General features: G+C 50.6%; 1 protein-coding gene and 1 long non-coding RNA gene across 2 annotated transcripts; one reads left to right on the forward strand and one right to left on the reverse strand.

The window, feature by feature from the left end:
* Nucleotides 1–5,933: 5,933 nt before the first annotated feature.
* Nucleotides 5,934–17,181, reverse strand: GFI1 (growth factor independent 1 transcriptional repressor). Its single transcript, XM_056356495.1, has 6 exons — nucleotides 16,824–17,181; nucleotides 16,384–16,590; nucleotides 11,324–11,739; nucleotides 11,097–11,234; nucleotides 9,374–9,539; nucleotides 5,934–7,293 (listed from the first exon to the last, which is right to left on the reverse strand). Exons 1-6 carry the CDS (start codon nucleotides 16,936–16,938, stop codon nucleotides 7,115–7,117), a joined length of 1,221 nt encoding a protein of 406 aa, XP_056212470.1. The 5' UTR covers nucleotides 16,939–17,181; the 3' UTR covers nucleotides 5,934–7,114.
* Nucleotides 17,182–17,956: 775 nt separating this feature from the next.
* On the forward strand, nucleotides 17,957–20,718 carry LOC130157179 (uncharacterized). Its single transcript, XR_008824718.1, has 2 exons — nucleotides 17,957–18,054; nucleotides 19,072–20,718. It is a non-coding gene; the product is annotated as an uncharacterized LOC130157179 (long non-coding RNA).
* Nucleotides 20,719–22,745: the final 2,027 nt, after the last annotated feature.

Genomic DNA, 22,745 nt, shown 5'->3' on the forward strand with positions numbered 1-22,745 from the left:
TTGCTGTAACACAAGCTACACATCTAGTCATGCTGCTTAATTGCAGCATTTCCCCTGATTTGGATGAACAGTGGCGGAACCCAACCCAGCTAGTGCAGTTGTCCTTTTGTGTTACTATTTACTGTATGGGATCTTTAGGATCCAATACACTTGCTGGTTTGAGAACCATGTCTCCCTATGCCTGCATTTTGCAGAAAGCTCTTTGGTTCTCCAGCCACTACTGAGATCTAAAACAGCAGCAAAGAGGATGAGGTCCTTAATCTTGCCAGAGCATCAGTACAAAGGCTGTGGCAGCCCTCTCCATCATACAGAGGCCCGCAGAAAAAATTGCTCAAACATGAGATTTCAGCAACTGAACATGCAGAGGAACAAAACGGACATCCAAATGGCAAGTGGAAAGAGCCACAGTTAAAACCAAACCACAGCAGTCTCAAAAGAGAGAAGTAACAGTCAAACATCTCCCCTCTGAAATTATTTCATGCCTAGCAGATTGAGGCACTTCACACTTTGGCAAGCATGTGCTCCTCCATGGCTCCACGTCTGACTGGAGTCCCACTATGAGCAGTGTGAAAGGTTTCAGACAGAGGCATTTAGAATTTAGGGAACAGTAAGAGGACAGAACTCACTCCACTTGCATAAAACCCCTTCCTCCCATAAATGCAACCGTTCTTTTCCATTCCTGCAAGGGTCTGTGACGCAACCTGAGCTGGGGAAACTGGGACGGAAGCGCCTGCTGGAACATCGCCCCCCTCACTCGGGATGAACGAAGAGGTGGCAAACGGCTTCACCACCTCAACTGGCCACAGAAATCAGTCCAGAGATTGCCAAATCCGTGTAGGAAACAATGGCAGCAAGCCCCACTGGAGCCAGGCCTGGCTTGACAAGCGGGCAGGAAGGGAGTGAGGCTACCCAGCTCCCAGGGCAGCAGAGCTCACAAACAAAACACCTCAGCCACGGTGGAAACATCACACAGGAAGGAGACTCTTCTCGATTGCCATTAATGTTAATTTAAGCTACTGAAAACAGAAATAATTCCAAAACTGACTGACAGCAGATACAGAGAATACACAGCAGGGCTCAGCAAAGGTCAGGCCCCTGCAGCACAAAGCCTGGCACAAGCACACAGGAAGAGCCAGCTCTTTGCTCTCAGAGCTCGAGGTGCCAGCGCCCTGACTAACACCCGCTATTACTCAGTGTGAGCAAGAGCATCCTGGTCCAGCAGGGCCAAGCTACCTGACTGCCAGGTTTGCAATAGAAGGCATGTCTACACACGCAACCATCGGTCCTGCAGCAGCCCAAAATGTTACACAGCTGTGTAAAAAAGAACAAGACCATTTTTCACCTAGTCCCTTTGTGGGAGCTGGTCTCACCCTCCCACCTGCCTATCCATGTTGCTGTGTTTCAGAGAGGCAAAAGGCAACAGCAGAGACAAAGCTGACTGTGAAACTGGGGATGTAGCAGGTTTAACAGGTAACATAAGATCCCTTGGCTTAAATCAGGGTAAATTAATCGCTAGAAGTGGCCACTGCAAGCAATTTAGACCAAATAAATGTCTAATCTCTTCTGGCTGATCACTTAACACAATACAATTAGTTTGTTGTGGCTCTTCACTGCAATATTTAAACTTTCCTATACGAAACACTGAAAACATTTACTTTGCCTCTCATCAGATGAGTGCACTCTTTCAAACTCTGGGAGTTCGGCTTCCTGCCTCTTGCACTGATATCTCTTTTTCCCCTTTGAACTCACCCTCTGAGTCTATCAGTGAGTTTTGGGCATGTATTATGCATAGGAAAAAGGAAGAAAAAATGTAAAACATAAATAGTATATCATACCGAACTGTCACCTCAAAGGATTAGAATTTCCCTTTAATGCCAGCTGGCTACGTTACAGTAACTAAATCAATGAAATATATTGGCCATTTTAAACACATGCTGTGCCTTGATCCTGCCAGTGCCCTTAGCTGACCAGCCACCACCGTCCTGCACACCAAGGAGAGAGCTGGCAGGACAAGCCAGCAGCTGAGGTGACTTCTGGGCTGCTGGAGTGGAGAAGTCCCGCATTGCCACAGCAACTGCTGCCAGTACCTTGGCAAGCTGGGCCTGGGTGAGCTGGGGGTGGATGTGCACATGCACAGTAGTATCCAGCTGGCTGGGAGATCACATGCGTCAGAAAGTTGGCTGGATGGTATCAAAAGAAAGAAATAATTTCATTATCTGTCACATTATTTTGTTTCTAGATTTGTCTTATTCAGTATTCTTTTGTCATGTCATCTCTACTACAAAAAAAAAAAAAACACAAAAAAACCCAAAAAAAACCCCACACACCAGACGAGAACAAGTACACGGAACAAGCACACAAAAGCACAAAAGTAGTTTGCTTGCATCTTATTTAAAAGATTTATCACATGCTCCAAGTTAATCCATTAGGCAATATTACTATAACAAGGTGTGGCCAGCATTTTTATAATGTATGAAACATTTTATTCCAGATTTATGCGTTCCCTCTATTTATAGTCCATATATTTGTAAATTACAGACTCGTGCGATAAAGACTTGGGAAAGTCTTTGAGTCTTGTGTGTTGGGTTGTTGGGTTTTTTTCTTCCCCCAGTAGGAAGTCAAAGACACAACTAGATACCCATACCCAATACATACTCAGACATGGCTGCCACTTGAGATGTGCAAATATTTTTTCAAATCTGCTTCCATCACTTTACATGCATTATAATGTATTAGAGATGTTTACATGCCTTAAATCTATCTAGACTGCTTTATTACTCAGAGGAAAAATACTAGAAACTACCACTACCCCACTGACAATTAAAAAAAAAACCAAACCAAACAACAAACAGATTACCCTTGGCATTCTCAGAAGCCACCTCCACTGCAGGTGAAAACAGACAGACAGGATGTGGCTTGGCAATGGAATGAGGTCTAGGATTCAGCAGGGAAAATCTCTGGAATTTTAACTCTGAGCAGGCATCTTATAAAGTCCTTGCTAGGGAAGCACTTCATTGACTTACATGCATATTTCAGTGCTTTTCTGAATCAGAATCCCCTCAAAGGGCTGTATGCTGAGCTGTATTTCACTATTAAGTTTAGAGTAAGACATGATGAAGGCAAAATCCTTTCCTGATGTGAACTGGGGTTACGCTGGAGATGAATTCGACACAACTGACCTGTTTGGGTTTTTTCTCTTAAGGAAGGAAAACACAGAGACTTGAGGAGCACTCCCTTGCCAACATGCAACAGCAGCACAGCTTGCAAATACAGTTGCACGAGTCTCGCAATCTTTCACCCAAAGCTTATTCTAGAAACCTCTTCCTCCCTTCTCCCCATCAACTGCAACAAGTTTTGCTTGAGGAAGGAGCAAGACCCAGAAGAGCTGCTCTCTCCCTTGTGTTGCAATATCCAATCTGAGTGTTACTATCAGCTTTTGGAAACTGACTGTATAGAAAGCACAGATGATGTTTGCATATTTTAATTTTAAATATCTCTGCTTGGCATAAGGATGGAACCTAATAAGTTGCTTTGTTTTTGCCTCATGAATTAATTCAGCCTGCTAACTGATTTGGATAAAGCATTTTGATTCCGACTAATAAATTTGGGGTTTGGGCAGGCAAGACAACTTTTGGAAGCAAAGTTACAAGTTTGTTAGCTTGCCAGGAAAAGTACTTTTCTAATATCTATAAGAAAGACTTTTTCTTTTTATAACCCACTTGTTCCACCCATGTCTTTTAAATCAATCAGATAAATTCACCTTGTTTTTCAAAGCCCTGAATCCTGATAGCTCTGCACACTTGATAGGTAATCTAATCATCGTTGGTGTGGATGAACACAAGCTCAAATTAGCTTCTGAAAGGCTTAGTCGTCCTGTAGATAGCTCTGCCTTTCCACTTTCATGCAGGAACTGAGCTTCACCAACTGGTTAGCTAGAGGTGTCATTAAAAATTTACAGAATGAAACAAAGGTGTGCTCCAGTGTCTCTCCTTACCCTTTCTACTGTTACTCTGGCAGACAAAAGGTATGGAACCTGCTTCATGAATAATGAGTCATGTAATATGCATAATGCATTTTTAATGGCATGCAATAATAACATTGAGAGAGATATTTCCAATCTTCAGACTTGCACCACAGCCTCTCAGTAGCCTGTTCTGATTCTCCCTAGAAAGATGCTCTTTTCCTCCTCTTCAGTTCGATTTCCCCACCTTAAAGCCACGACTTTTTCCCCAGAGGTAGCCATGTTTATCCCAAACCACCAGCTGAGCTGGCACTGGATGCAAGCAGGGCTGGCAAGGTGGGGAGCACCCTCCCCTGCAGCCACGCACAGCCCTTGCAAAGGGGTTCAGGTCCTCAGCAACAGTTCACCAGTACCCTGAGGCGTACCAGTAAGCTGTAAGATACTCCAGTGGAAAACGCAACTTAGACCAGTAAAAACAACCTTCCTAGTTTCTTGCCTTGGAGAACAGCCTTGCCACCACAGCGTGTGGGTGCTGCAGAGCCCTCTGCCCCCACCGGTAGCTGCCAGCCCCAATCAGCGGGTCACACTGGGCCCAAACCACACCAGTGTCCTGTGGGGAAGTGAGACGCTCTGGGGTGCAGGCACGGGTAACTGAGCCGGCTGGAGTAAGGCCAGCTGGCCTGCCAGGAGGGAGGGAGGCTGTGCTGGCAGGGACAGGCCCTCCTGATGGCCGAAGGGCTGGGGTCAGCTGCTGTGCCCCGGTCACCCCACACCTGGTACCCCGGGGTGGCCTGGTACCCCCTGCCAGCACTTGCTCCGGCCACAACTGCAGTTCCCTGTAAAATAAATACCGCGTGTGGCCCCGGGGCCGCCCCGAGCCTACCTGTGCCACAGGCCGAGCTGATCCTCAGAGCTTCCCCTGCTCTGGGCAGGGCCCAGGGCACCACCAGGCCTTCCCCGTTACCTCTTAGTCCCCTACACTCACTTGTGCATTGATTAATCCAGCATAATGGGCCTAACGAGGCCTTTAGAGCACCTGGCACCTCCTGTGGTGCCTGTGCTGCAGCCTCTGTCCCTAACAACTGTGATTGTTTCTGTTCAACAAAAGCCAGGACCGTAGAGCTGTGGCGTGGGCCCTGCCTGAATGGGGGCACGGCACAGCCTGCCAGGGCAGCCTGGTGAGGATGGAGCTGTGTCTGACCTTCTCAGAGGTGGCAGACAGCAGCGTGGAGGGACCTGGGTGGCACCATGGCAGGTTGCCATGGTCCTGGGGTGGGCAGGGTGCCCCAAGGGCTGGGCCAGCCCAGCAGGGCACAGGGAGCCCCTGCTTGCTGGTTTTATCCATAATGAAACCACAAAGCTGGAAATGAGTATATACCCACGTAGGCACACCAGGTTATGCATACATCTAAAAGCCCAGGCTGCCATGCTGTGTTCCACTGGGGAAAGAACAAGGGACCCCTCCGTCATCCTCCTGCTTCTCTTTTGTATGGGCTGCAACTGCCAGCTGGAGCAAGCCCTGCTGGAAAGGCAGGCAGGCAATGCTGTGAGTCCCAACAGGCTTAAGTATAAATGATGCACCTGCTGCTCAGGTGTCCCTGCAAACTCACAGGCACAGACATTTAATCTCGTAGGAGGACGTTCAAGTTCCTCCCCAGCTAAGCAGGGACTTCTGGCAGTCTACAGTTCCAAAGCAGACACTTAAAACTGCTGTCTCCCTTCCAAACCCTTTTACAGCAATAGTCTTAAGCACAGCACACCCCAGCCTTCAAAAGTGTGAAAACAGTGGGAGTTAGACAAATAAATATGGCAGTGGTGTTCTTCAATCACCTTCGTGCACCCTTGTGCAAATTCTGCTGTGCCTGCATTCCCTCCTCACATGCCATATCCCCAACCATTACTGTGGTGTAGCATTGTTATGGCTGACATTCACAAATGTGCTGAAGTTATGTATTAAATGAAAAGCACTCTGGACCATCCTCAATACTTTATTAACTTAAAACATTATTCCAATAAATATGTACCAATAAACATAAGACACTCCATAAAATCTAAATAAGGACATTTACAAATCTGTCAACAAAGTAAAAACAGCATTTTTTTAACTGAGGTACATGCAGGGTCATTTAAGGCAAATTCAGTCAATTATAATCTTTCATGATTCCTGCCCACCTCAGCTGAGTTTCCCTTTAAAAATTAAAAAAAAACCAACAAAAAAACAACAAAAACAAATATACAAATTATGCTATTGAGTAGCTATTTTCCAGTTACTACAACAAGCCCAGAGTGCCAGTAATGGTCTGGACAGGAAGGCCATGCCTCCCTGGTGCTCCTGCCCTCTGCAGCCAGGACCACTTGTTGGATGGGTTTCTAGGTATAAGGCATAAATCTGTGCTTTGGCTTTTCCACTTTTCACAAGCTTCCTTCTCCCTGGTTGATATAGCAAGAAGTAACCCCCCCATGCCTCAAACACCCACGCACACAGCCAGGCCTTGTGCAGAGATGGCTCCGGGAGGATAACAAGGGCCTCTCTATAACTGTTAATGCAGCTCCCTATGTGCACCAGAACAAGCGAGAGCAGGATCAGGCCCAAGCTGGTACTTTTGTCTAAAAACCAGCAAGATGTCAAACTGCACAGTTCAGTCCTGACCCTCCAGGTTTTCCCAAGAGGAAACCAAAAGTGAAGCCGTTCAGCACCGACACTCAACCAAGGCGAGCACTCCCTACACCACGTGCTGACAGCTGTCTGCCATTGCCATGTAAACACTGTTATGCCCATGTTTCCCTGCAAGGTAATTCAAGCGACTGACAACTTCAGGGGGTTCATCTTGGCCAAGGGAGAAATATTTTCCAGCTTACAGATTATTAGGTAGCTTATCTGTCTTTGGAGTATCAGGCTTCATATCTAAAAGGCTTACTGTCCAGTGTTATTTCAGAAACAGAGAGGGAAAGAGAAAGAGAGAAACCCCAGCCTTCGATTTCCTCTTTCACAGTCATTCAATGCATGGCCCTGTCCTCTTCTTTCCTCCTTGAGCTCCTGGTCAGAAAGGTAATGCCAGGGTCTGCGGTCAGGACAGGGCTTGGGTCCAGTGGGGAAGCCAAGGGAATCTGTTCTCCTAGTGTTGTAGGTGTGTTCCGTATTGCAGCTGGGACTCATTTCAGGCCATGCTGTGTCTCCCGGTGTCTCCGTAAATCCACCTTTCGCTGGAAGCCTTTGCCACAGAGGTCACAGCCAAAGGGCTTGAAGCCTGTGTGCTTCCGACTGTGGGTGATGAGGTTGGAGCTCTGACTAAAGGCTTTTCCACACACCTGGCACTTGTGAGGCTTCTCACCTGCAAGCAGAAGGCAGGAGAGAGGGTGTGAAAGAGGCAACACGCTGCTTACGCAGGACCAGAGCAAACAGAAAAGGCACACTGGCCCTTAGAGCTGATCCAAGGGATCCCTGTGCCACTACCGAAGAAGTCATTCTTATAAAAAACACACAACTGGGGGCCCCAAAGCACTGACAGAGCCTGCACGGCAGCTGAGCGGGCCTGAACTTGGCTGCACCTCCATCGGCCCAGTATAGTCCTGGGAGCAGCCCGAAGCACTGAGTGCTCTCAGGACACTGTAACTGGTAAATCACTTGGCTGCATGGGCTCTGTGCATTTTAAAACTGCCTTTGTGTCCTAGAAACAAGAGGAACTCTTGGAAAGACCCACAAGTCGTGCTGAATGCCTGATACCTATTATAGCATCAGCATGGGGGCAGGTGGAATAGATAGGTGGAGGTTGTTAAGCCAGACCCAGCGAGCCGGGGTGTCTCCCCAGGGAGGTATGAAGGCCCTTAAGTGAACCCTAAAAGGCAGGGTTCATCCAGAGATCTGCCCTTCTCCCCATTCCCCACACAGAAATGCTAGCAGTCACCTCAAGCCAGCCTGCAAGTTCTCCTGCAGGCAAATAACATAAATGGGAATAAATCCAGCCTCCAGAACTTCTCCTACAGAGGGGTCAGTGGCAAAACTCCACTGGCCTCCATGGGAGCAGGATCTCAGTGCATTTTCATAGTGTTTATTATCAAGTAACAGACAAAAGGGAACCCAACCACAAAACCAAGCTTGATTTTCAGAGTGGCTTCGCACCTGCAGAGCCCACTGACTTCAGCTGGAGCAACAAACTCTTTGCATGTTTGAAGATCAGATTCTTAGAAACATAAAATAATACAAAATGTGTTGGAGTCTCAGTTCACAAATGTATGCTGCATATGAAAGGGATCTCTGATTCAGTTAAGGACCTGTTTTTTTATTAGCAATTTAAAAGCTCAGGAACAGTTTCTGTTCTCACTACAAAATAATGGTTTTGACTGATTCAGAATTTGGCTGAAATTCTGCTTAATCAAGCCTCATTTGAAAAAGTAACTATGGAAATACTTTCTGTGTTTCTTCCTAAATAGTTCACTTTCATCCAGCAAACATCTGGTGGAAAAATCTTTACAAGTAACATTTATTGTTCGCTGCTTGTCATCTACAAAAGTCCCAACCAAGCAGCGCTACATATAAGGCCATCTTTCTATATATTTGCCATTTTTAGGCTTCACCCTTGATATCTGCTAGTGGTCACTATCAGGAAACAGGATTTTGGTCATCTGAATCTCAGGCTTGCAGCTGTTATTTCATGTCTCCAAATGCTTCTGTATCTCACATGTCGTCATTTCCCTCTACTTGAAGTGAATGGTGCAAGACTGAAAGGCAAGATTTTCTTTTAAAGGTTTCTGACAAACCTGCCTTCTCACTGAATGATATTTCCTTTGGTGATTCACCTGCACTTTATTAGTCTCCACGTTTATTACTAACAGTGAAACTTGAGAACTCTGCACCTCTCCTTCCATTCTCTATCAAACTGCAGACATTTCTCTGAAAGTCCGGGTGGAAGTGCAGGCAATCTCTAAACAAATATTTAGACTAAGAGTTGGACCCTAGGCCCTTCAGTTTAGTGTTTGATCTAGAGGAGGAGACTCCTGTTGTTTCTATTGTAAATTGATAGATCCTGAAAAAAAAAAAAAAAGCTGCAATCAAATTCACCTGTCATTTTCCAGGGACCTCCACTGTAAATCAAGGCTCCATGAATATAATACTCTACAAATCATCTTATACAAAAGCCCTTTGAATAAACATTGGTGGATGCTATTAAGGGAGCACCGATTGGATTGTGAGGATTTGGGTTATTTTGCAGCTGCTGTTCATGAAACCACATTCAAATCACTTTCCTTTGCACAAGTAGAGCTCAGACAGCATGAGGAACAGCAGCAAGGCAGTGAGAGGCATGGGAGATGCCTGTAGTGTCCCAGCTGAGAAGGAATGGACTGCTGCAGAGGGACCTCTTCTGAGACCTGCCCTCACAGTTGGGGCTGCACAACAGCAGCTGCAGGGCTGACCTGTGTGAATGAAGGTGTGTTTCTTCATATCAGATTTCTGGTGGAACCGCTTCCCACAGTACTGGCACGGATAAGGCCGGGTGTCCGAGTGGATGAGCAGGTGGGTGGACAGAGTAGAAGATCTCTTAAAACTCTTGCCACAAATCTTACAATCAAAGCTGCGTTCCTGCAGAGAAGAGCCCAAACACACACACGTTACACCACACCAATGATCCCACCAGAACATCAGTGTTGCCCCTTCTGCCTTAGCAAACACTTCCACTTCTCCAGAGGGCTGGCTGGCCTGCAGAGACGCTAACACTGGCATGATAGCACTACATGGTAAAAAAATAATGCATCCTCTCCCAGTGCTGTGCACCACTCCTCACAAAAATTCAATTGATCAGCTGTTCCTGCTATCAGGAATGGCTAAGTGGGAGGCAGCCCTGACCAACCAGCCAGAGTCTGCCTGCACATTTCAGCAGGGGCCCAGGACACGATCACTCCACTGGGAAGCCCAACAGCTGCAGCACTGTTCAGAAGCCAGCTCTCCACTGTACACAGGAAAGTGGGTGCTGAAATCTGCTTGGCTGTCCTGGGAAATCTCTGTGGCAGGCTGACTTCTGCTGGCAAGGTAACAACTAACTGCTTATGTGTAGTTCCATTAAAATTCAAATGAAAGGTACCTAGAGCACCAGGCGAAAACAGCTTTTTGGCTTACTACTTTAACATATCAAAAAAATGTATTAATACCTTGCTATCTCTCCTCTCCACCACTTTCTTCCACCATAAATCATCTCTTCTTTCCATCCCTTAACTACCATCACACCTTCGTCTTCCTCTATGCTTTCATACAATCACCTTTGTTTATTTGGCTTTTAATGTGCCCTCCCTGAAATGTCCCCTCCATGGACACCATATGCAGTGCTGCTCTTTTCACCATTATTTAATGGGTGATGAGCTATTTGCCCTCATTGTGTGCTCTGTCTGCTGTTGCACACTTCATGAAATTGTAAATAAAACAGCAAAAAAACATTGCTGTAATTCTATCCTCCAAAAGCCAATCTGAAGAAGGAAGATTTGCCAAGTCAAGTGGGTGGGTGAAGGGGAAATATGGCACAATATCAGCAGGTGGAAAATGTTACAAGTCCTCCTACCAAAATTAACTACCATATTCTTTTGGTGTGTGACTCAGAGTGTGTCGAGACGGGTGAAGTCTGTGCTCTATACCTGACTGGTCGTTGAGATGTTCCTGCACAGACACAATGACTACAAACAAGGGAAGATTCACTTCTCGGGGGGAGGGGAGGAGAAAGAATGAGGAGAGCTGCATCGAAAGAAAGCACAGTGGGTTGCTTTAGCTGTTAAAAAAAGTCCACAGGCACATTACAATTTCCAGCTCCAGGAGTGAAAATTTATTATCCGTTACTTCTGGAGTGCCAAAAGTGCCCATTGCTTAATACAGACGCACACAAGGTCTGGGGAATGGAAACAAAGCCTGTGCTTTTTAATTTGTTCATTTGCTCCTTTGCTCACTAGCTGCTCACCCTTTCCTCTGCCTGCCACTGTAATCCTCACCCACAGCTGCCCACTGCAGCCCTACCACATTCTCTTCCTCTGCTCCGTTTAGGTGCCCACCTACTGCCCTGTGACTGCCTTCATGGGCTCCCCAGCGCCAGCTGAAGCAAGCAGCTGGCCCTGGCCCTCATCAGACCTTCATCCTGGCAGCCCGCCCCGCTCTCACCTGCGAGTGCACAGCCTTGTGCTGCTCCAGGCTGACTGCATGGCCGAAGGTCTTGCCACACATGTCACAGGCAAAGGGCCTCGTGCCACTGTGTGAGCGGCGCACATGTACCTCAAGGCCATGAGGCGTGGAGAAGACCTGAGTGGAGAGAGCACACTGGGTCAGGCTTGCCCGGGAGAAGGGGCTGGAGAAGAGTCATAACCAGTGTGGGAGAAAGGGATCCTTACCTTGCTGCACTTGACACACTTGTAAGAGCCAGTGCTGATGAGCAATGGGCGACACAAGAGGTCCGACTCCACTTTGATGCCACCTGGCCCCTTCTCTTGCTGCAGCCCAGGCTGCGTCTCAGCAAAGAGTCCAGGCACTGCTGCTGGCGGCCGCTCAAACAGCCCTGGGCCCGGGGAGCCGAAGTCACCATAAAGTCCGAGGGAAGAGCTACACTCGGCACCGTAGAGGGCAGGCTCAGATCCTCGCTCGCAGAAGAGCCCCAGGGCTGAGGTTCGCTCCAGCGTCGGGCAGGGCCTGTAGCTTTGCACAAGGTGCCTCAGTTCGGAGCCACCCAGGCTGTTCCACGTGTACGGTTTGAAGGGCACCGAGAAGGGGGATGCTTCATCTAGGGATGGACACACAGATCGCTCCGAGGCTGTGGAAACACAAGGGCATCAGAATTAGTGTGCTTCAGAATCCAGCTGCTATCGTGGGGCAGAATCATCGCAGCACTCGGACTTGTGCCCAGAGCCAGACCCCTACGCTGCACATTAAGGCTGCCCTTTCATCTCCAATGGGAGGACATTTTGTATTGCACTGGAGTCTGTGCGTCCAGTACTACCTACTCACCTGCTGTCCCCACCAAAATACTTAAAGCATCCACCAATTTTATCTGTCTCCATCTCTGGGAGCCCAGGTGTGCACACGTTGATCTGACTGTTGAGATACTAAACAACTCAATCTGCAACTTCCTTTGGTTTTATCTGCAGCTCCTCAGAAAAGTATATCTATGGTGTCCCAAGATGGGCATCAAAGCTGACAGTCCACATGTTTAAGATCTGATGTAGATCCCACACACACATATAGCAAATACAACATTACAGAGGTGCCAGAAGAAGCAAGCGTGCTGAGATTTACCTGTTCAACAAAACTGAAAACTACTTGTTTCACAATTAAATGACCAAATCTAGGCTCTCAACTTCATGCCACAGCTGTTCATAACTATACTACAGCATAATTAAAATAAAAACCAGCTTCTGAGAGGCTTGAATGTCATGCATTGCTTTTTCAGAAAAAAATAAACTAAAATTTGTCCTCATCTGAAATAAAATCGTGATTGTTTCAGATTTCTCTGAGTTTCTCAAAGTATAGAAACTGTGTCCACCCAAAATAAAGAGCTTCACAAAACCATCGGTATAGACAGCATTAAAAACTGAAGACACAAAAAGATTTTCTTAGCAGTCATAATCAAAGCAATCTTCCACCAGAACAAGCTCAGATGGCTTCAGATGCCTCTAATAGGCTCACCTTTGGCAATGGCATCTGACCAAGGCAGTGAGCACCACAGGATGAATCACACTTGGGGGCCATAGCAGAGCCTGACGCAATGGCAGGAACACAGCCTTTGAGATCAGTGCCTAAAGGCACCAATGCTCAGGGAGCCTCGCATAGAGGAAAGCAAAGTTAGGCAGGGAACATGAGGTACCAGACCCCAACTGTGTCTGCCAGAGATGCTGATTAATGCCCAAGGTGCTCTGCTTTCACTCATCACAATAGGCAGCAGCACTGGGAGAGTCAAACATCTCCACTGGATAATTGTTTTAGTGAACCAAGGAAAAGATAAATCAATTAATTGCTGAATTCACAAAGATACAGGCAACTCTTACCACTTGGGCTTCCATAACAACCTCCCTTACCCAAAAACTTGTTCATCCACAATTTCTATCTTGCCTTTTTTCATTCCTGTCAACTTCACAGCTCCCATGGCTTTCTCAACCATTGGCAAACCAGGATAACTAGGGGTGAGCTAGGGAAGATGTGTTAGGCCGTCTATTTGGATAGGCAGGTGGTCACTGAGGGTTACAGAAGGGAAATGAAGACGAGGTGAAAACTGAGCTATGAATGACTTGACTGTATCTTATCTTTTACAAAAATCCAGATGTTAATAGTCTCAAATTCTTCCATTGAAATCAGCGTCTTTTGGTTGGAAGTATATGTGCACATACCAACTGGGACGTTTGAACAGAGCTATGAAATCACATTAGCTGACATGATGATGAGCATGATTTTTCCTGTTCTGCACTGACTGCAAAAGTTGTGGTCAGCGTCACATCATCTATCTTGTGTCTTTGCAACCAGTTTCAGCATTGCCATCTCTCACGATTTTATCACAAGATTCAAAACTATCTTAAAGCCCCAGCTTTTGAAACTGCATGATTTCATCAGGCTCTCAGCTTTCCTTTTGTTTGCTTGTTCTTGTTTTAACTTTATTTCGCTCTTAAAGACAACTTGCAGCCCAGACTGTAAAGAAAAGCATCAAAATGTAAACCCTCAATATTTCAACACTAGAACTGAATATCCATAAGGTATTACTTACAATCTTGATTTCCAAGCCAGTCTGTTGAGTGAGAGCAGAGGGAAGGCTGACCTGATTTTTGAGCCCTTGGAATTGGCAACATGGGACACAGTAAACATTGCACCACAGATCAGTTTGCGTGCAATGTTCCTTCCATCACCTCACATGCTTTGGAGACTTCTCAAGCACAAGCACAGAGGAGCCACTCACGCTATACTTTTCAGGGGCAAGCTCAAGCCATCCAAGCCCTGTACCCAGTGTCAAGGCAACCTGCAAACCCTGCTCTGCCACACTGCTGGACACTTCTGTGTCTGCCTCTCCTCTGCTACACAGCACCTAGGCCCCCAAGGGGTGCACAGGGAGGGACAGACAGATTCTCCCTACTCTTCCTAGCAATTCTGTGCATTCTTTGTATAGACCACTTCTGTGAGAAAAGACATCAATGCCCTTTTTTGAAGGCAAGGTAAACTCAGCCTGAAATCGCTGGGAACAAATTGATATGCATAGCAAAGAAAGATTCAGGTGTCCTCCTCCGCAGACCACAGAACACCATGCTCTCTGCACAACACCATTATACCCAGTAAAAGCCTCCCCCAAGACCGCAGCATGATCAGGCTCATCAGGAGATACTAATATACTGTTGCACTGAGCTACCAGGCACCTTCTGTATATGCAAACGCATGTGATTACAGACACACGTAGAAAGTGAGGTTAAATAACAGTGATTTGCACTGATGGAGTCAACAACGTATTAGAGTGTTAACAGGTATTGTGTCTGTGCGCACCCGCCTAGATCAGCAGCACAGCACTCAAAGACAAATCTGAAATCTGGCTTTCACTGTGTATTGAAGTGCAACCTGCACCTACGTTCACTTCTAGGGATAAGGGGGTGACAGTACTACTCACTGCACCTGCCCTGAGCATGATTTAGAACCATCATTTCTCATCTGACCTGCCTGTCAAAGAATAGAAACTGTGCCCCACCCAGACAAAGACAATCATAAAAATCCAGTCTCTCACCAGTGCATCTTGCAGAGGTGATCTAGGCACGAATTCCAGCTTCACACTGAATCTGAAGCAGCTTCAAGGCAGAGGGGTTGGGGGGCAGCTGTGGGAGGAAGCCCGACTATCTAAGCCTGCTGCCACTGCCTTCATCATTAACGTTAACAGCATCTCTCTCAGTGCACTGAGGTTCATTTAATAAAGCTCTTTCCTTACAGTACTTGTTACCTTCCCTTACCAGAGGAGTCCCTTACCTTCCTGTTCTTCCTGTGAATGGAATCAGAAAGTCCCAGGACTGCCCTCCCCTACCTCCACCAAAAAAATCTTGATCTGGGGATGTCACCCTCATTTTGCAAAGACACCTTCCCTGGGTAGCTGGGTGGTTGGCTGGGAGCTAATGAACCCCACAGTGGGGGAAGAAACGAGTGGGGAGAGGGAAAAAGCAGAGCAACCCTGGTAAATACCTGCTCCATTTTACATCTGTCTAATTTTAGACACCTCATGAAAACGGCCTGTTTCCAATGCACAAATTGTAATTGTTTGGGGAAGGAAGAGGAGGACAAATTTGTTAGATCAAAAATTATGCACTTGGTACACTTTGTGCAGAAATATTAGGAAAAGAAAGACTGCTGCATTTGGTCAGGTCTGTCATTTGTAGACTGAAACTGTCCCGTGGCCGGCTTTGATGATACTGGGCAGCATTTTGAATATCCCCTCAAAGGGCTTTAGGGCTCTTAAAATAGAGGGAGGCTTTCAAAATGCAAACCCTGTTCATCACAATCAGCCGTTGATATGCAAGGACGTTGTAAAAGACGAAGTGGGAAAGTGGTGGGGAAACCGGACTAAGCATTCGTTTGCTGGCGTCTGCTGTCGGTAAAGCTGAGACAATTTTTCCTTCGCTAAGACAGAAATTGTTCTTTTTTCCAGCTGTCACTTTTTAACCGAGGCAATAAAAAGTGGGGGTTATATAAAAATAATTTTGTTATAAAATAACACCATTGTTTTTTTAAACGAGATAAGTATTCGCGCCAGGCTGGGGACAGCATCTCCCACTGCTCCAACCACATCAAAGGCAGGACGAGGGAGCTAGAGACAGGCGCTGCAGCCATAAGTGTGAGTTTCCTGGATTTGGGGTATTTAAATCTGACCGTCATTATTTTCTGCTGTTTTTTCACGAATGCGTTTTTAGAAAAGAAAAAAAAAACAAACAACAACAAAAAAAAACAGATAGAGAGAAGAGGGGGAGGGAGGGAGGGATCTTTTTTATAGGCAAGAAGCAAGAAATAACCTGAAAAGGAGTTAGGGAAAACGTCTAGCATATAGTACGAAATACAAAGTGAACGCTGTTTACTACGGGTATACAGATCGCCTAGTAGAAATTTTTACTGTCTTAAAACACATCTGACTCGGGGTAGCAGGACCCAGTGTAGGAAAATGCCGGGACCTTTAAAACATAACCGGCTTGCGTCTAGAAATTAATCAGAAACCAAAAAATCAACGCCCGACGGCACCACAGCTTTCCTACAGCCTGTCAGCCGCCGCTTCCCCACCACCGGCAGACAGGCTGGAAAAGCAACCCGAGAAAGATAACCCGAAAACGAGTGGAAGTGCGTGGGAAAAGGCAAATCTGTCCCTTCCACTTGTTTCGGCCTGCGGCACGCAGCCGTGAGCCGCTGCCCCGCCGCACCGACCCGGGCCCGGCGCCGCTCGCCCCGGTCCTACCTGGCGAGACGGAGGGCGAGGGAGGTCTCCAGAAATCCTCGAACTCGGACACCCTGTCACAGACGCTGCCCTCGCAGCTGGGCGCTGACTCGGAGGTGCCATCGGCAGCCTCGGTCAGGTGGGATTCCGGGGAGAAGCGCCCCTGGGAAGGCTCCGGATCGGGCAGGACGGTGCGGCACAGCCCCGCGTCCTCGGGGATCTTGCTGTCTGCGGGACAAAGGGGGCGAGGGGGCTCCTCAGTGCGGGCCCGGCCACCTCCCGCGGCGGCCCCGCTCCCGCCGAGGTTTGCCGCCGGGGTCCCTCCAGCCCTGCATCAGCCCCGCCAGCCTCCCGCGGCGGCTGCGGTGCCGGGGGCTGCAGGGCCACCGGCCGGTGCTGGCGCCGCCGGTAGCGGGCTGACGCGGGGCGGGCGGGCGAGGCTGCGGCCGGGGGGCTCCTACCTGCACAGATCTGGGCTAGCACCGTCTCCAGCCGCAGGCTGTAGTCCTCGTCGGCGGAGCGGGGCTGGTGGTAGCTGTGCGCTTTCTTGCTCTTTACTAGGAAGGACCTCGGCATGGTGGGGTGCTGCCACGGCCGGCGCGGCCGCGCTCCCTCTCCAAGCGCCGGGCACGGCGGCGGCTGCGAGCGTCACCCCCGAGTCTCCCGCGGGGCGGCGGCGGAGAGGCGACCTGCGGGGAGGCGCCGAGCCCGCCGGTGAGGGCCGGGGGCGCCGGCCGGGAGGGGCCGCTCGCCGGGGGCGGCGCGCCAGGTGGCGGCGTGCAGGTGGCTCAGGCCACCGCCCCCGGCCCCGCTCGCCTCGCCCCCCCCTTCCCAGAGCGCAGCTACTGAGCCTCCCGCCGGCCCCGGCCAGCGCTGTCGTCCCCCCCCCCCGGTGCCGCCCCGGCCACGCTCGACGGCCGCTGCCGGATTGCGGGGAACAGGCAACAGCAGCGACCGGGCACCGTCCGTCGGACGAGGGGGGCTGAGCGAGCTGCGGAGGCGGGGGCGGGAGGGGAGGGGACCGGTCATGTGCAGCCCCGTCCCTCCGGGGCAGCGTGGCCGCGCTCGGCGGGGTGGGCGCACCGCGCCTCCATGTTTGCGTCCGCGCCGGCAGCCGCCGCAAAAGCGGCGCCAGCAAAAGGCACCCCCGAAGCGGCTTATCAGTGCCCGCCACCCAGAGCGGGCCGGAGGGCGCAGGGCTGCTGCCGGGACGGGTGGGAGAGTCGTTACAAACCCGGCAGCCTAACCCGACGCCTGAGAGGCTGTTGCTGTCGGAGGGACTGATTCACCCCTCCAGCGCGAACAACGATAACGCGAAAACGAACAAAACGGAATCTGCTGCGGTCCGCAGCTGCAAGGTGCCGCGGCGCCAACAGCTGCGGGCACCGAAAGCCGGGGCGGGGAGAGAAACGAGGTGGGAAACCTTCAGGGGGCCCTGGGGGACAGGGACCGGGCTAACCAGAGCTGCCCCCCGCCTGCTCCTTGAGGAAGGCGGGAGACGTTCACTGGGACCCGTCTAGCACCGGCCCGCCCCTGCGGTTACGCTGCACACTTTGCAGAAAGCGAGCTTAAGCTGCGTTTGGTTCTTTTGGGGGACTTCGGGAGGCTGCTGATGCTTTTCTTTCTTTCTTCCCCTTCCACCCGCACACACCCCCCCGTCAGTGGCCTCAGGTTTGCGGACGGGAGAAGGAGGTAAGGGGCGCGGGAGCTGCCCCGCAGGTGGCGACCCGGGCTGCGCGGCGAAGCACCGGCCCGTCCGCGCCCGGCGGGGGGCAGGGCCGCGAGGCGCCGCCCCCGGGCACAGCGCCGGGCGAGCGGGTGGGAGCGTTGCTGCCCGGGCCCACCTGCGCCTCGGTTCATCCTTGAGCGGGGGCCGGCAGCGAGTGGGGCACCGAGTGGGGGGCGAGAATCAAAGCGGCCCGGTACCGCGCCGCCCTCCCCGACAGCAACCGCCGCCGCAGCCGTTGGGGAGCTCCGGGCGCCGGCGCCGCTTCTGCCGCGTGTTTTCGCCCCGGCGCGGTGCTTTTCCCTCCAAAAGCCACGCCGCGGAGGCGCCGCCGGCCTCCACCGCCCAAGGCCGCCTGCGAGGCCGGGGCCGTGCCCGTGGGAAGGCGAGCCCCGCAGCCCACCTGGCCGCAGCCGGCACCCGCCCCCTCCCACCCCCCCCACCCCCCGCTGGCACGCGGGCCGCGCGCGAGGCCGGCGTCTCCCCGAGCCGCCACCACTGAGGCAGAGCCGGAGCGGCGCGGGGGGCGGCGGGGAGGGGAGGAGGGGGGAGGGGAGGGGAGGGGAGGAGGGCTGAGGAGAGGAGAAGGGTCGCTGCCACCCCGGCCCGCCCGCAGCTGCCCACGCGAGGCGAGCAAGGCAAAAGCGCTTACCCATTTGGAGGGGTGAAGGAAGCTGGGCTGCAGCCGGGGTTTGCGCCGCAGCCTGCTAGTTTGGGTGATTTTAAATTTAGCCTCCCTTTAAGGAGCAATGGTGCTTGAGTTGGCTGCTTTTTTTTTTTTTTTTTTTTTTTCTGTCTCTCTCAACTCCTTCAGAGCTCGGCCCCCTAAACCACAAATTCCACTTCCTGAGCGTTAGGAGCTTCTGCAAAAAAAAAAAAAAAAAAAAAAAAAAAAAAAGTGCCTCACAAATCAGCACTGTTCCCCCTCCTTTCTTTCTCGTTTTTCCTTAAATGAAAATGTCTTACCGTATTCCACCTCACAGGGCTCGCTGAAGTGACATCAAAGTGTCATTCTGGACTCAGGCGTTTCATTTCTCTCGGGGTTCTGCTCTAGAAATTACACGCATCTATCTGAACTATTCTTGGATCCCCTTCAACTTCCGCAACGAGAACAAGTCACAGATTCAAAACACAGATTGACTCAAGGCGGGCAGCGGCTGAGGGCAGGGGACGGAGGAGCCGGCGCCCGCCCTGCGCCCGGCCCGGCAGCGGGGGGACGCGCCTCCGCCGCCATCCAGCCCTGCGGGCCGGTACAATCGGGGCTAAGGCAGGGCCCTGGGCGTCGGAGACCTCCCCTAGACTAGAAATAACTTGTTGTGGAAAACTTTTGGGATAAATACGCCCAACGGCGCTGAAAATACCTTAAGACCCAAGCCTAGAGGTTTGCTCATTTCCCTTCGGATTTAGGTAATGGTTAAATATGGAAAGGGTAGGCGAGATCCCCCACCGCCACCCCTCCCCGGCGCACGGTGGGTACTGTAGCTTAAGGGCGATTCAAACACGAAGGCGAAAGAGGAGCGGAGCCAGGCGAGAGGGGAGCGATTGCCTCCTCCGCCTGCGTGCCGGTGCTCGGGCCGCTGGCTCGGGAAGGGTCCGTGGGGCAGGCACCGGCGGCGGGCACGGTGGCGGGGGTCCACGGCAGGCAGCGCCTCACACCGCCCGCGCCTGCGGAGACCCCCGAAGAAAAAAAGGCTCGCCTTGCTTTACACAGACACCCCGACCCCAAAACACAGTTTTCTGGGTCTAGCTTCGGATTCCCAGGATGCAGCCAGGAAATCCGACACAGTTCTTCCGTGTCTTTCTGAGGTGATTGTGGGCTTCGCTCTCAGACATCTCGGGCCATCAGCAACGTCGTTTCGGTGACTATAGGGCCGCCCGAAGTACGGCTCCGCAGTCGGCGAATCGAGGTTTAACACCATCTCCCGTTCAGAAATGACCGAGACTGAAGTCGGACAAGGCAGGAGCAAACTTCAGCCTCTCTCACGCCCGGGGAGCATGCTGGCTTTGCCAACAGGTGCTTTTCTTCACCACTACCCCACCCCCGAAGTATTCACAGAAAAATTAGTCACTGTGTGCCTGTGAGCCCGTGTGGAACGTAGGATTAACCTGACTTCCCAAAATCTAACTAAGCAAACAAACACCACCACGAGAAAAACCGTCCAACCTTTTGCGTGATGCTTTAGTAGTGACACAAAAGGAAGCTGAAGAACACGACTGACACATCGACCTTAACACCTTCATTACTGCCGGAAAGTTCCTGGTGCTGGGCACAGCAGTTTTACTTACGGCATCCGTGTACCGCGGTCTCCTTGCTGCGCCTTTGGTTGATTACTCTGAAAATCATTCGCTCCGTCAGCTTCAAAAATAAATGCTGGAATCAGTAGAAATAACCAGATTGGAACAACTCGGTGTAATTTCGTGTATGCGTCTTCGTTGACTCACTGTTTATGACTTTTTGCAAAACAGCCTTTCTCGTTTGCCTCTGAAATGGGATGAGAAACTAATAGCCTTTCGATTACCTTGCCAAACAGCGCTTTGACTGTAATGAAAGCAGCAGAAAACATGACTGTAAATCACTATTAGCTCTCGTAAGCCATCCTGACCCGGTTGTAATAAAATACATATCCATCTTTATGCATCTATGGTCAAAATGTATGCGCAGGTGCTTCGGCGTGGTTTGAAGCCCGGCGGTGCCGTGCGGCAGGTGCTCGCTGCCTGCCGGGAGCCGAGTGCGCTGCCGGGCCCCAGCGGCCCCGCTCGGGGCTCTCCGGCGGGAGCCACCGCGCCAAGCCCCCCGTACTGAGCCCACCTGCACCTCCTCACCTACTGCTTCCCAAACTGCTTAAAAGCCTTCCGCAAGGATAAGGAAATCAAACGAGTGGATCGGGTTAATGCTTAATTCAGCATGTAAGGGTGGATGCTGCACGGGCAGCGGCAACAGACCCCCGGCCCCTGGGGCGTCAGCTTTCTCAGATAACTAGAAGAGAAAGCGCACGAGAACGGGTTTGTTTTGCGATTTGCAAAACCTATTCGTGCCTGGAACGCGCCCCCGCCTTCCCGGGATTTCCTCGGGACGGACCGTTAGCATTACGCCGCCGGTGAGGACGGAAGGAAGCGGAACACGGGCGCTGTCCACCGTGCCGTGCCGAGGACGAGCCGAGGCTCCCGCAGGAGCCGTGTACCGGCTCGGCCCTGTCCCCCGTAGGTGGGCGGCAGGCTCCGCGCTGGCGCAGCCGGGTCCGGACCTCCCCCCCACGCCGCTCCGCCAGAGCCGGGCGCGGGACCCCGCCGGGCGCGAGCGGGCGCTGCGGCGCCACGTGCCCGCGGGCGGCAGCGCGAGGCCGGGCGAGGCGGGAAGCGGCTCCTCCTCCCGCAGCCCCGCTGAGGAGAGCCGCCCGGGGAGGCCCAGCCGCGCACCCCGCCGGGAGCGGCCGGCCGACCGGAGCCTTTCTCATCTCGTGGGCTTCCAGCCCTTTTTGCCTGGAACTCGCCCCTCACGCGTTTTATCTTGCAACCCAGCAGCTGCGTTGCTATCTCTATGGAACAACGGACTGAAAGAACAGTGCTGCAGCTGCTGCTATCGGTAGGCAGGGCCTGAAGGCAATTTCCACTCCTTAGCCTCCAACCGTCGTTGTCCCAGGGCTCTTTCCACCCCCGAGAGGAGCTTGCTATCTTTAATAACAGCACGCTGAACAAAAGTGTTGGGGCTAAGCTCTTATTCTTGGTTTATGATGTGACCTATGTGCCACAGTTCAGTAACCTTAAAGATGATCTTGTGTATGCAGTGGTCATCATGTGACACTGCAAGAGCTGTGTGACAATACCAAATATTATGTATACCAGTATGAAAAAGCCAAAACCCAGTGGTTCATGAGTTGGTGGAGAGATGTAATTCACGTGAAGTGTAGATGATAGGGACTGGGGCTGGGTTTTAACAGAGCTCCTCTAATGCCTCCCCCAAAGGGAGTGTGATATTCAAAGTTAAATACAAAAACTTGGCAAAATACAGTTTAATGCAATGGTAAATACATGATCATTACCCCTTAGAGACAAAAGAGCAGAAGAAATAAATAAAAGAAGGGGTTTACACTCAGGTGGGATTACATTATAGTGGTGCTTAAGACTGAAGAGGTACTCAGTGTAATTTACTGCACTGTTCACAGCAGCTGCCTGATGTCACCATTAGAGCTTAAGAAGACATCAGATAAGGCACCAAAGGTGATGGAATGCAAATGAGATCTTCATCTTCAGAAGCGATGAGACGCATTGTAACAGGAGGAAGGATTTGAAGAACAGGATTTGACAGGTTAGCTGCTTGGTATATAGGGGAGGAGAAGCAATTTCTTGTCTGTCAAAGTCAGGACTGGGAGAAGGCAGCGAAGAGGGTGATTCTGTGGGGAACTTATAACATACACACTTTAAAGTGATAAAACCTGAGATCACAGTTATCCAGAACACTTTCACTATAAGAAGCTGCTAGAACTTGTAGCACTGTGCATTCGGTTGGGAAGTCTTGATATTTTTATAACTTTTTTGTAATTGTTTAATTAACATATCCTACTTATTGTTTATTTTTCCCCCAGCATCTTGTCCCTACCTTGTTTATGTTTCTCCTTGTGGCATAAGCATATGCTGTAACTATGTAAGACATTAATTA

Source organism: Falco biarmicus, chromosome 11 (genome assembly GCF_023638135.1).
Source record: "Falco biarmicus isolate bFalBia1 chromosome 11, bFalBia1.pri, whole genome shotgun sequence".
In the NCBI taxonomy this organism is placed as follows: Eukaryota; Metazoa; Chordata; class Aves; order Falconiformes; family Falconidae; genus Falco; species Falco biarmicus.

Excerpts from the sequence above, each read along its gene's own strand:
- GFI1 (XM_056356495.1), bottom strand. The coding sequence starts at position 16,938 with ATGCCGAGGTCCTTCCTAGTAAAGAGCAAGAAAGCGCACAGCTACCAC. Across the intron at positions 11,235-11,323 it reads AGTGTGTCAAGTGCAGCAAG|GTCTTCTCCACGCCTCATGG; the intron begins GTAAGGATCCCT and ends CTCTCCACTCAG. Across the intron at positions 9,540-11,096 it reads ACAAGGCTGTGCACTCGCAG|GAACGCAGCTTTGATTGTAA; the intron begins GTGAGAGCGGGG and ends TCTTCTCTGCAG.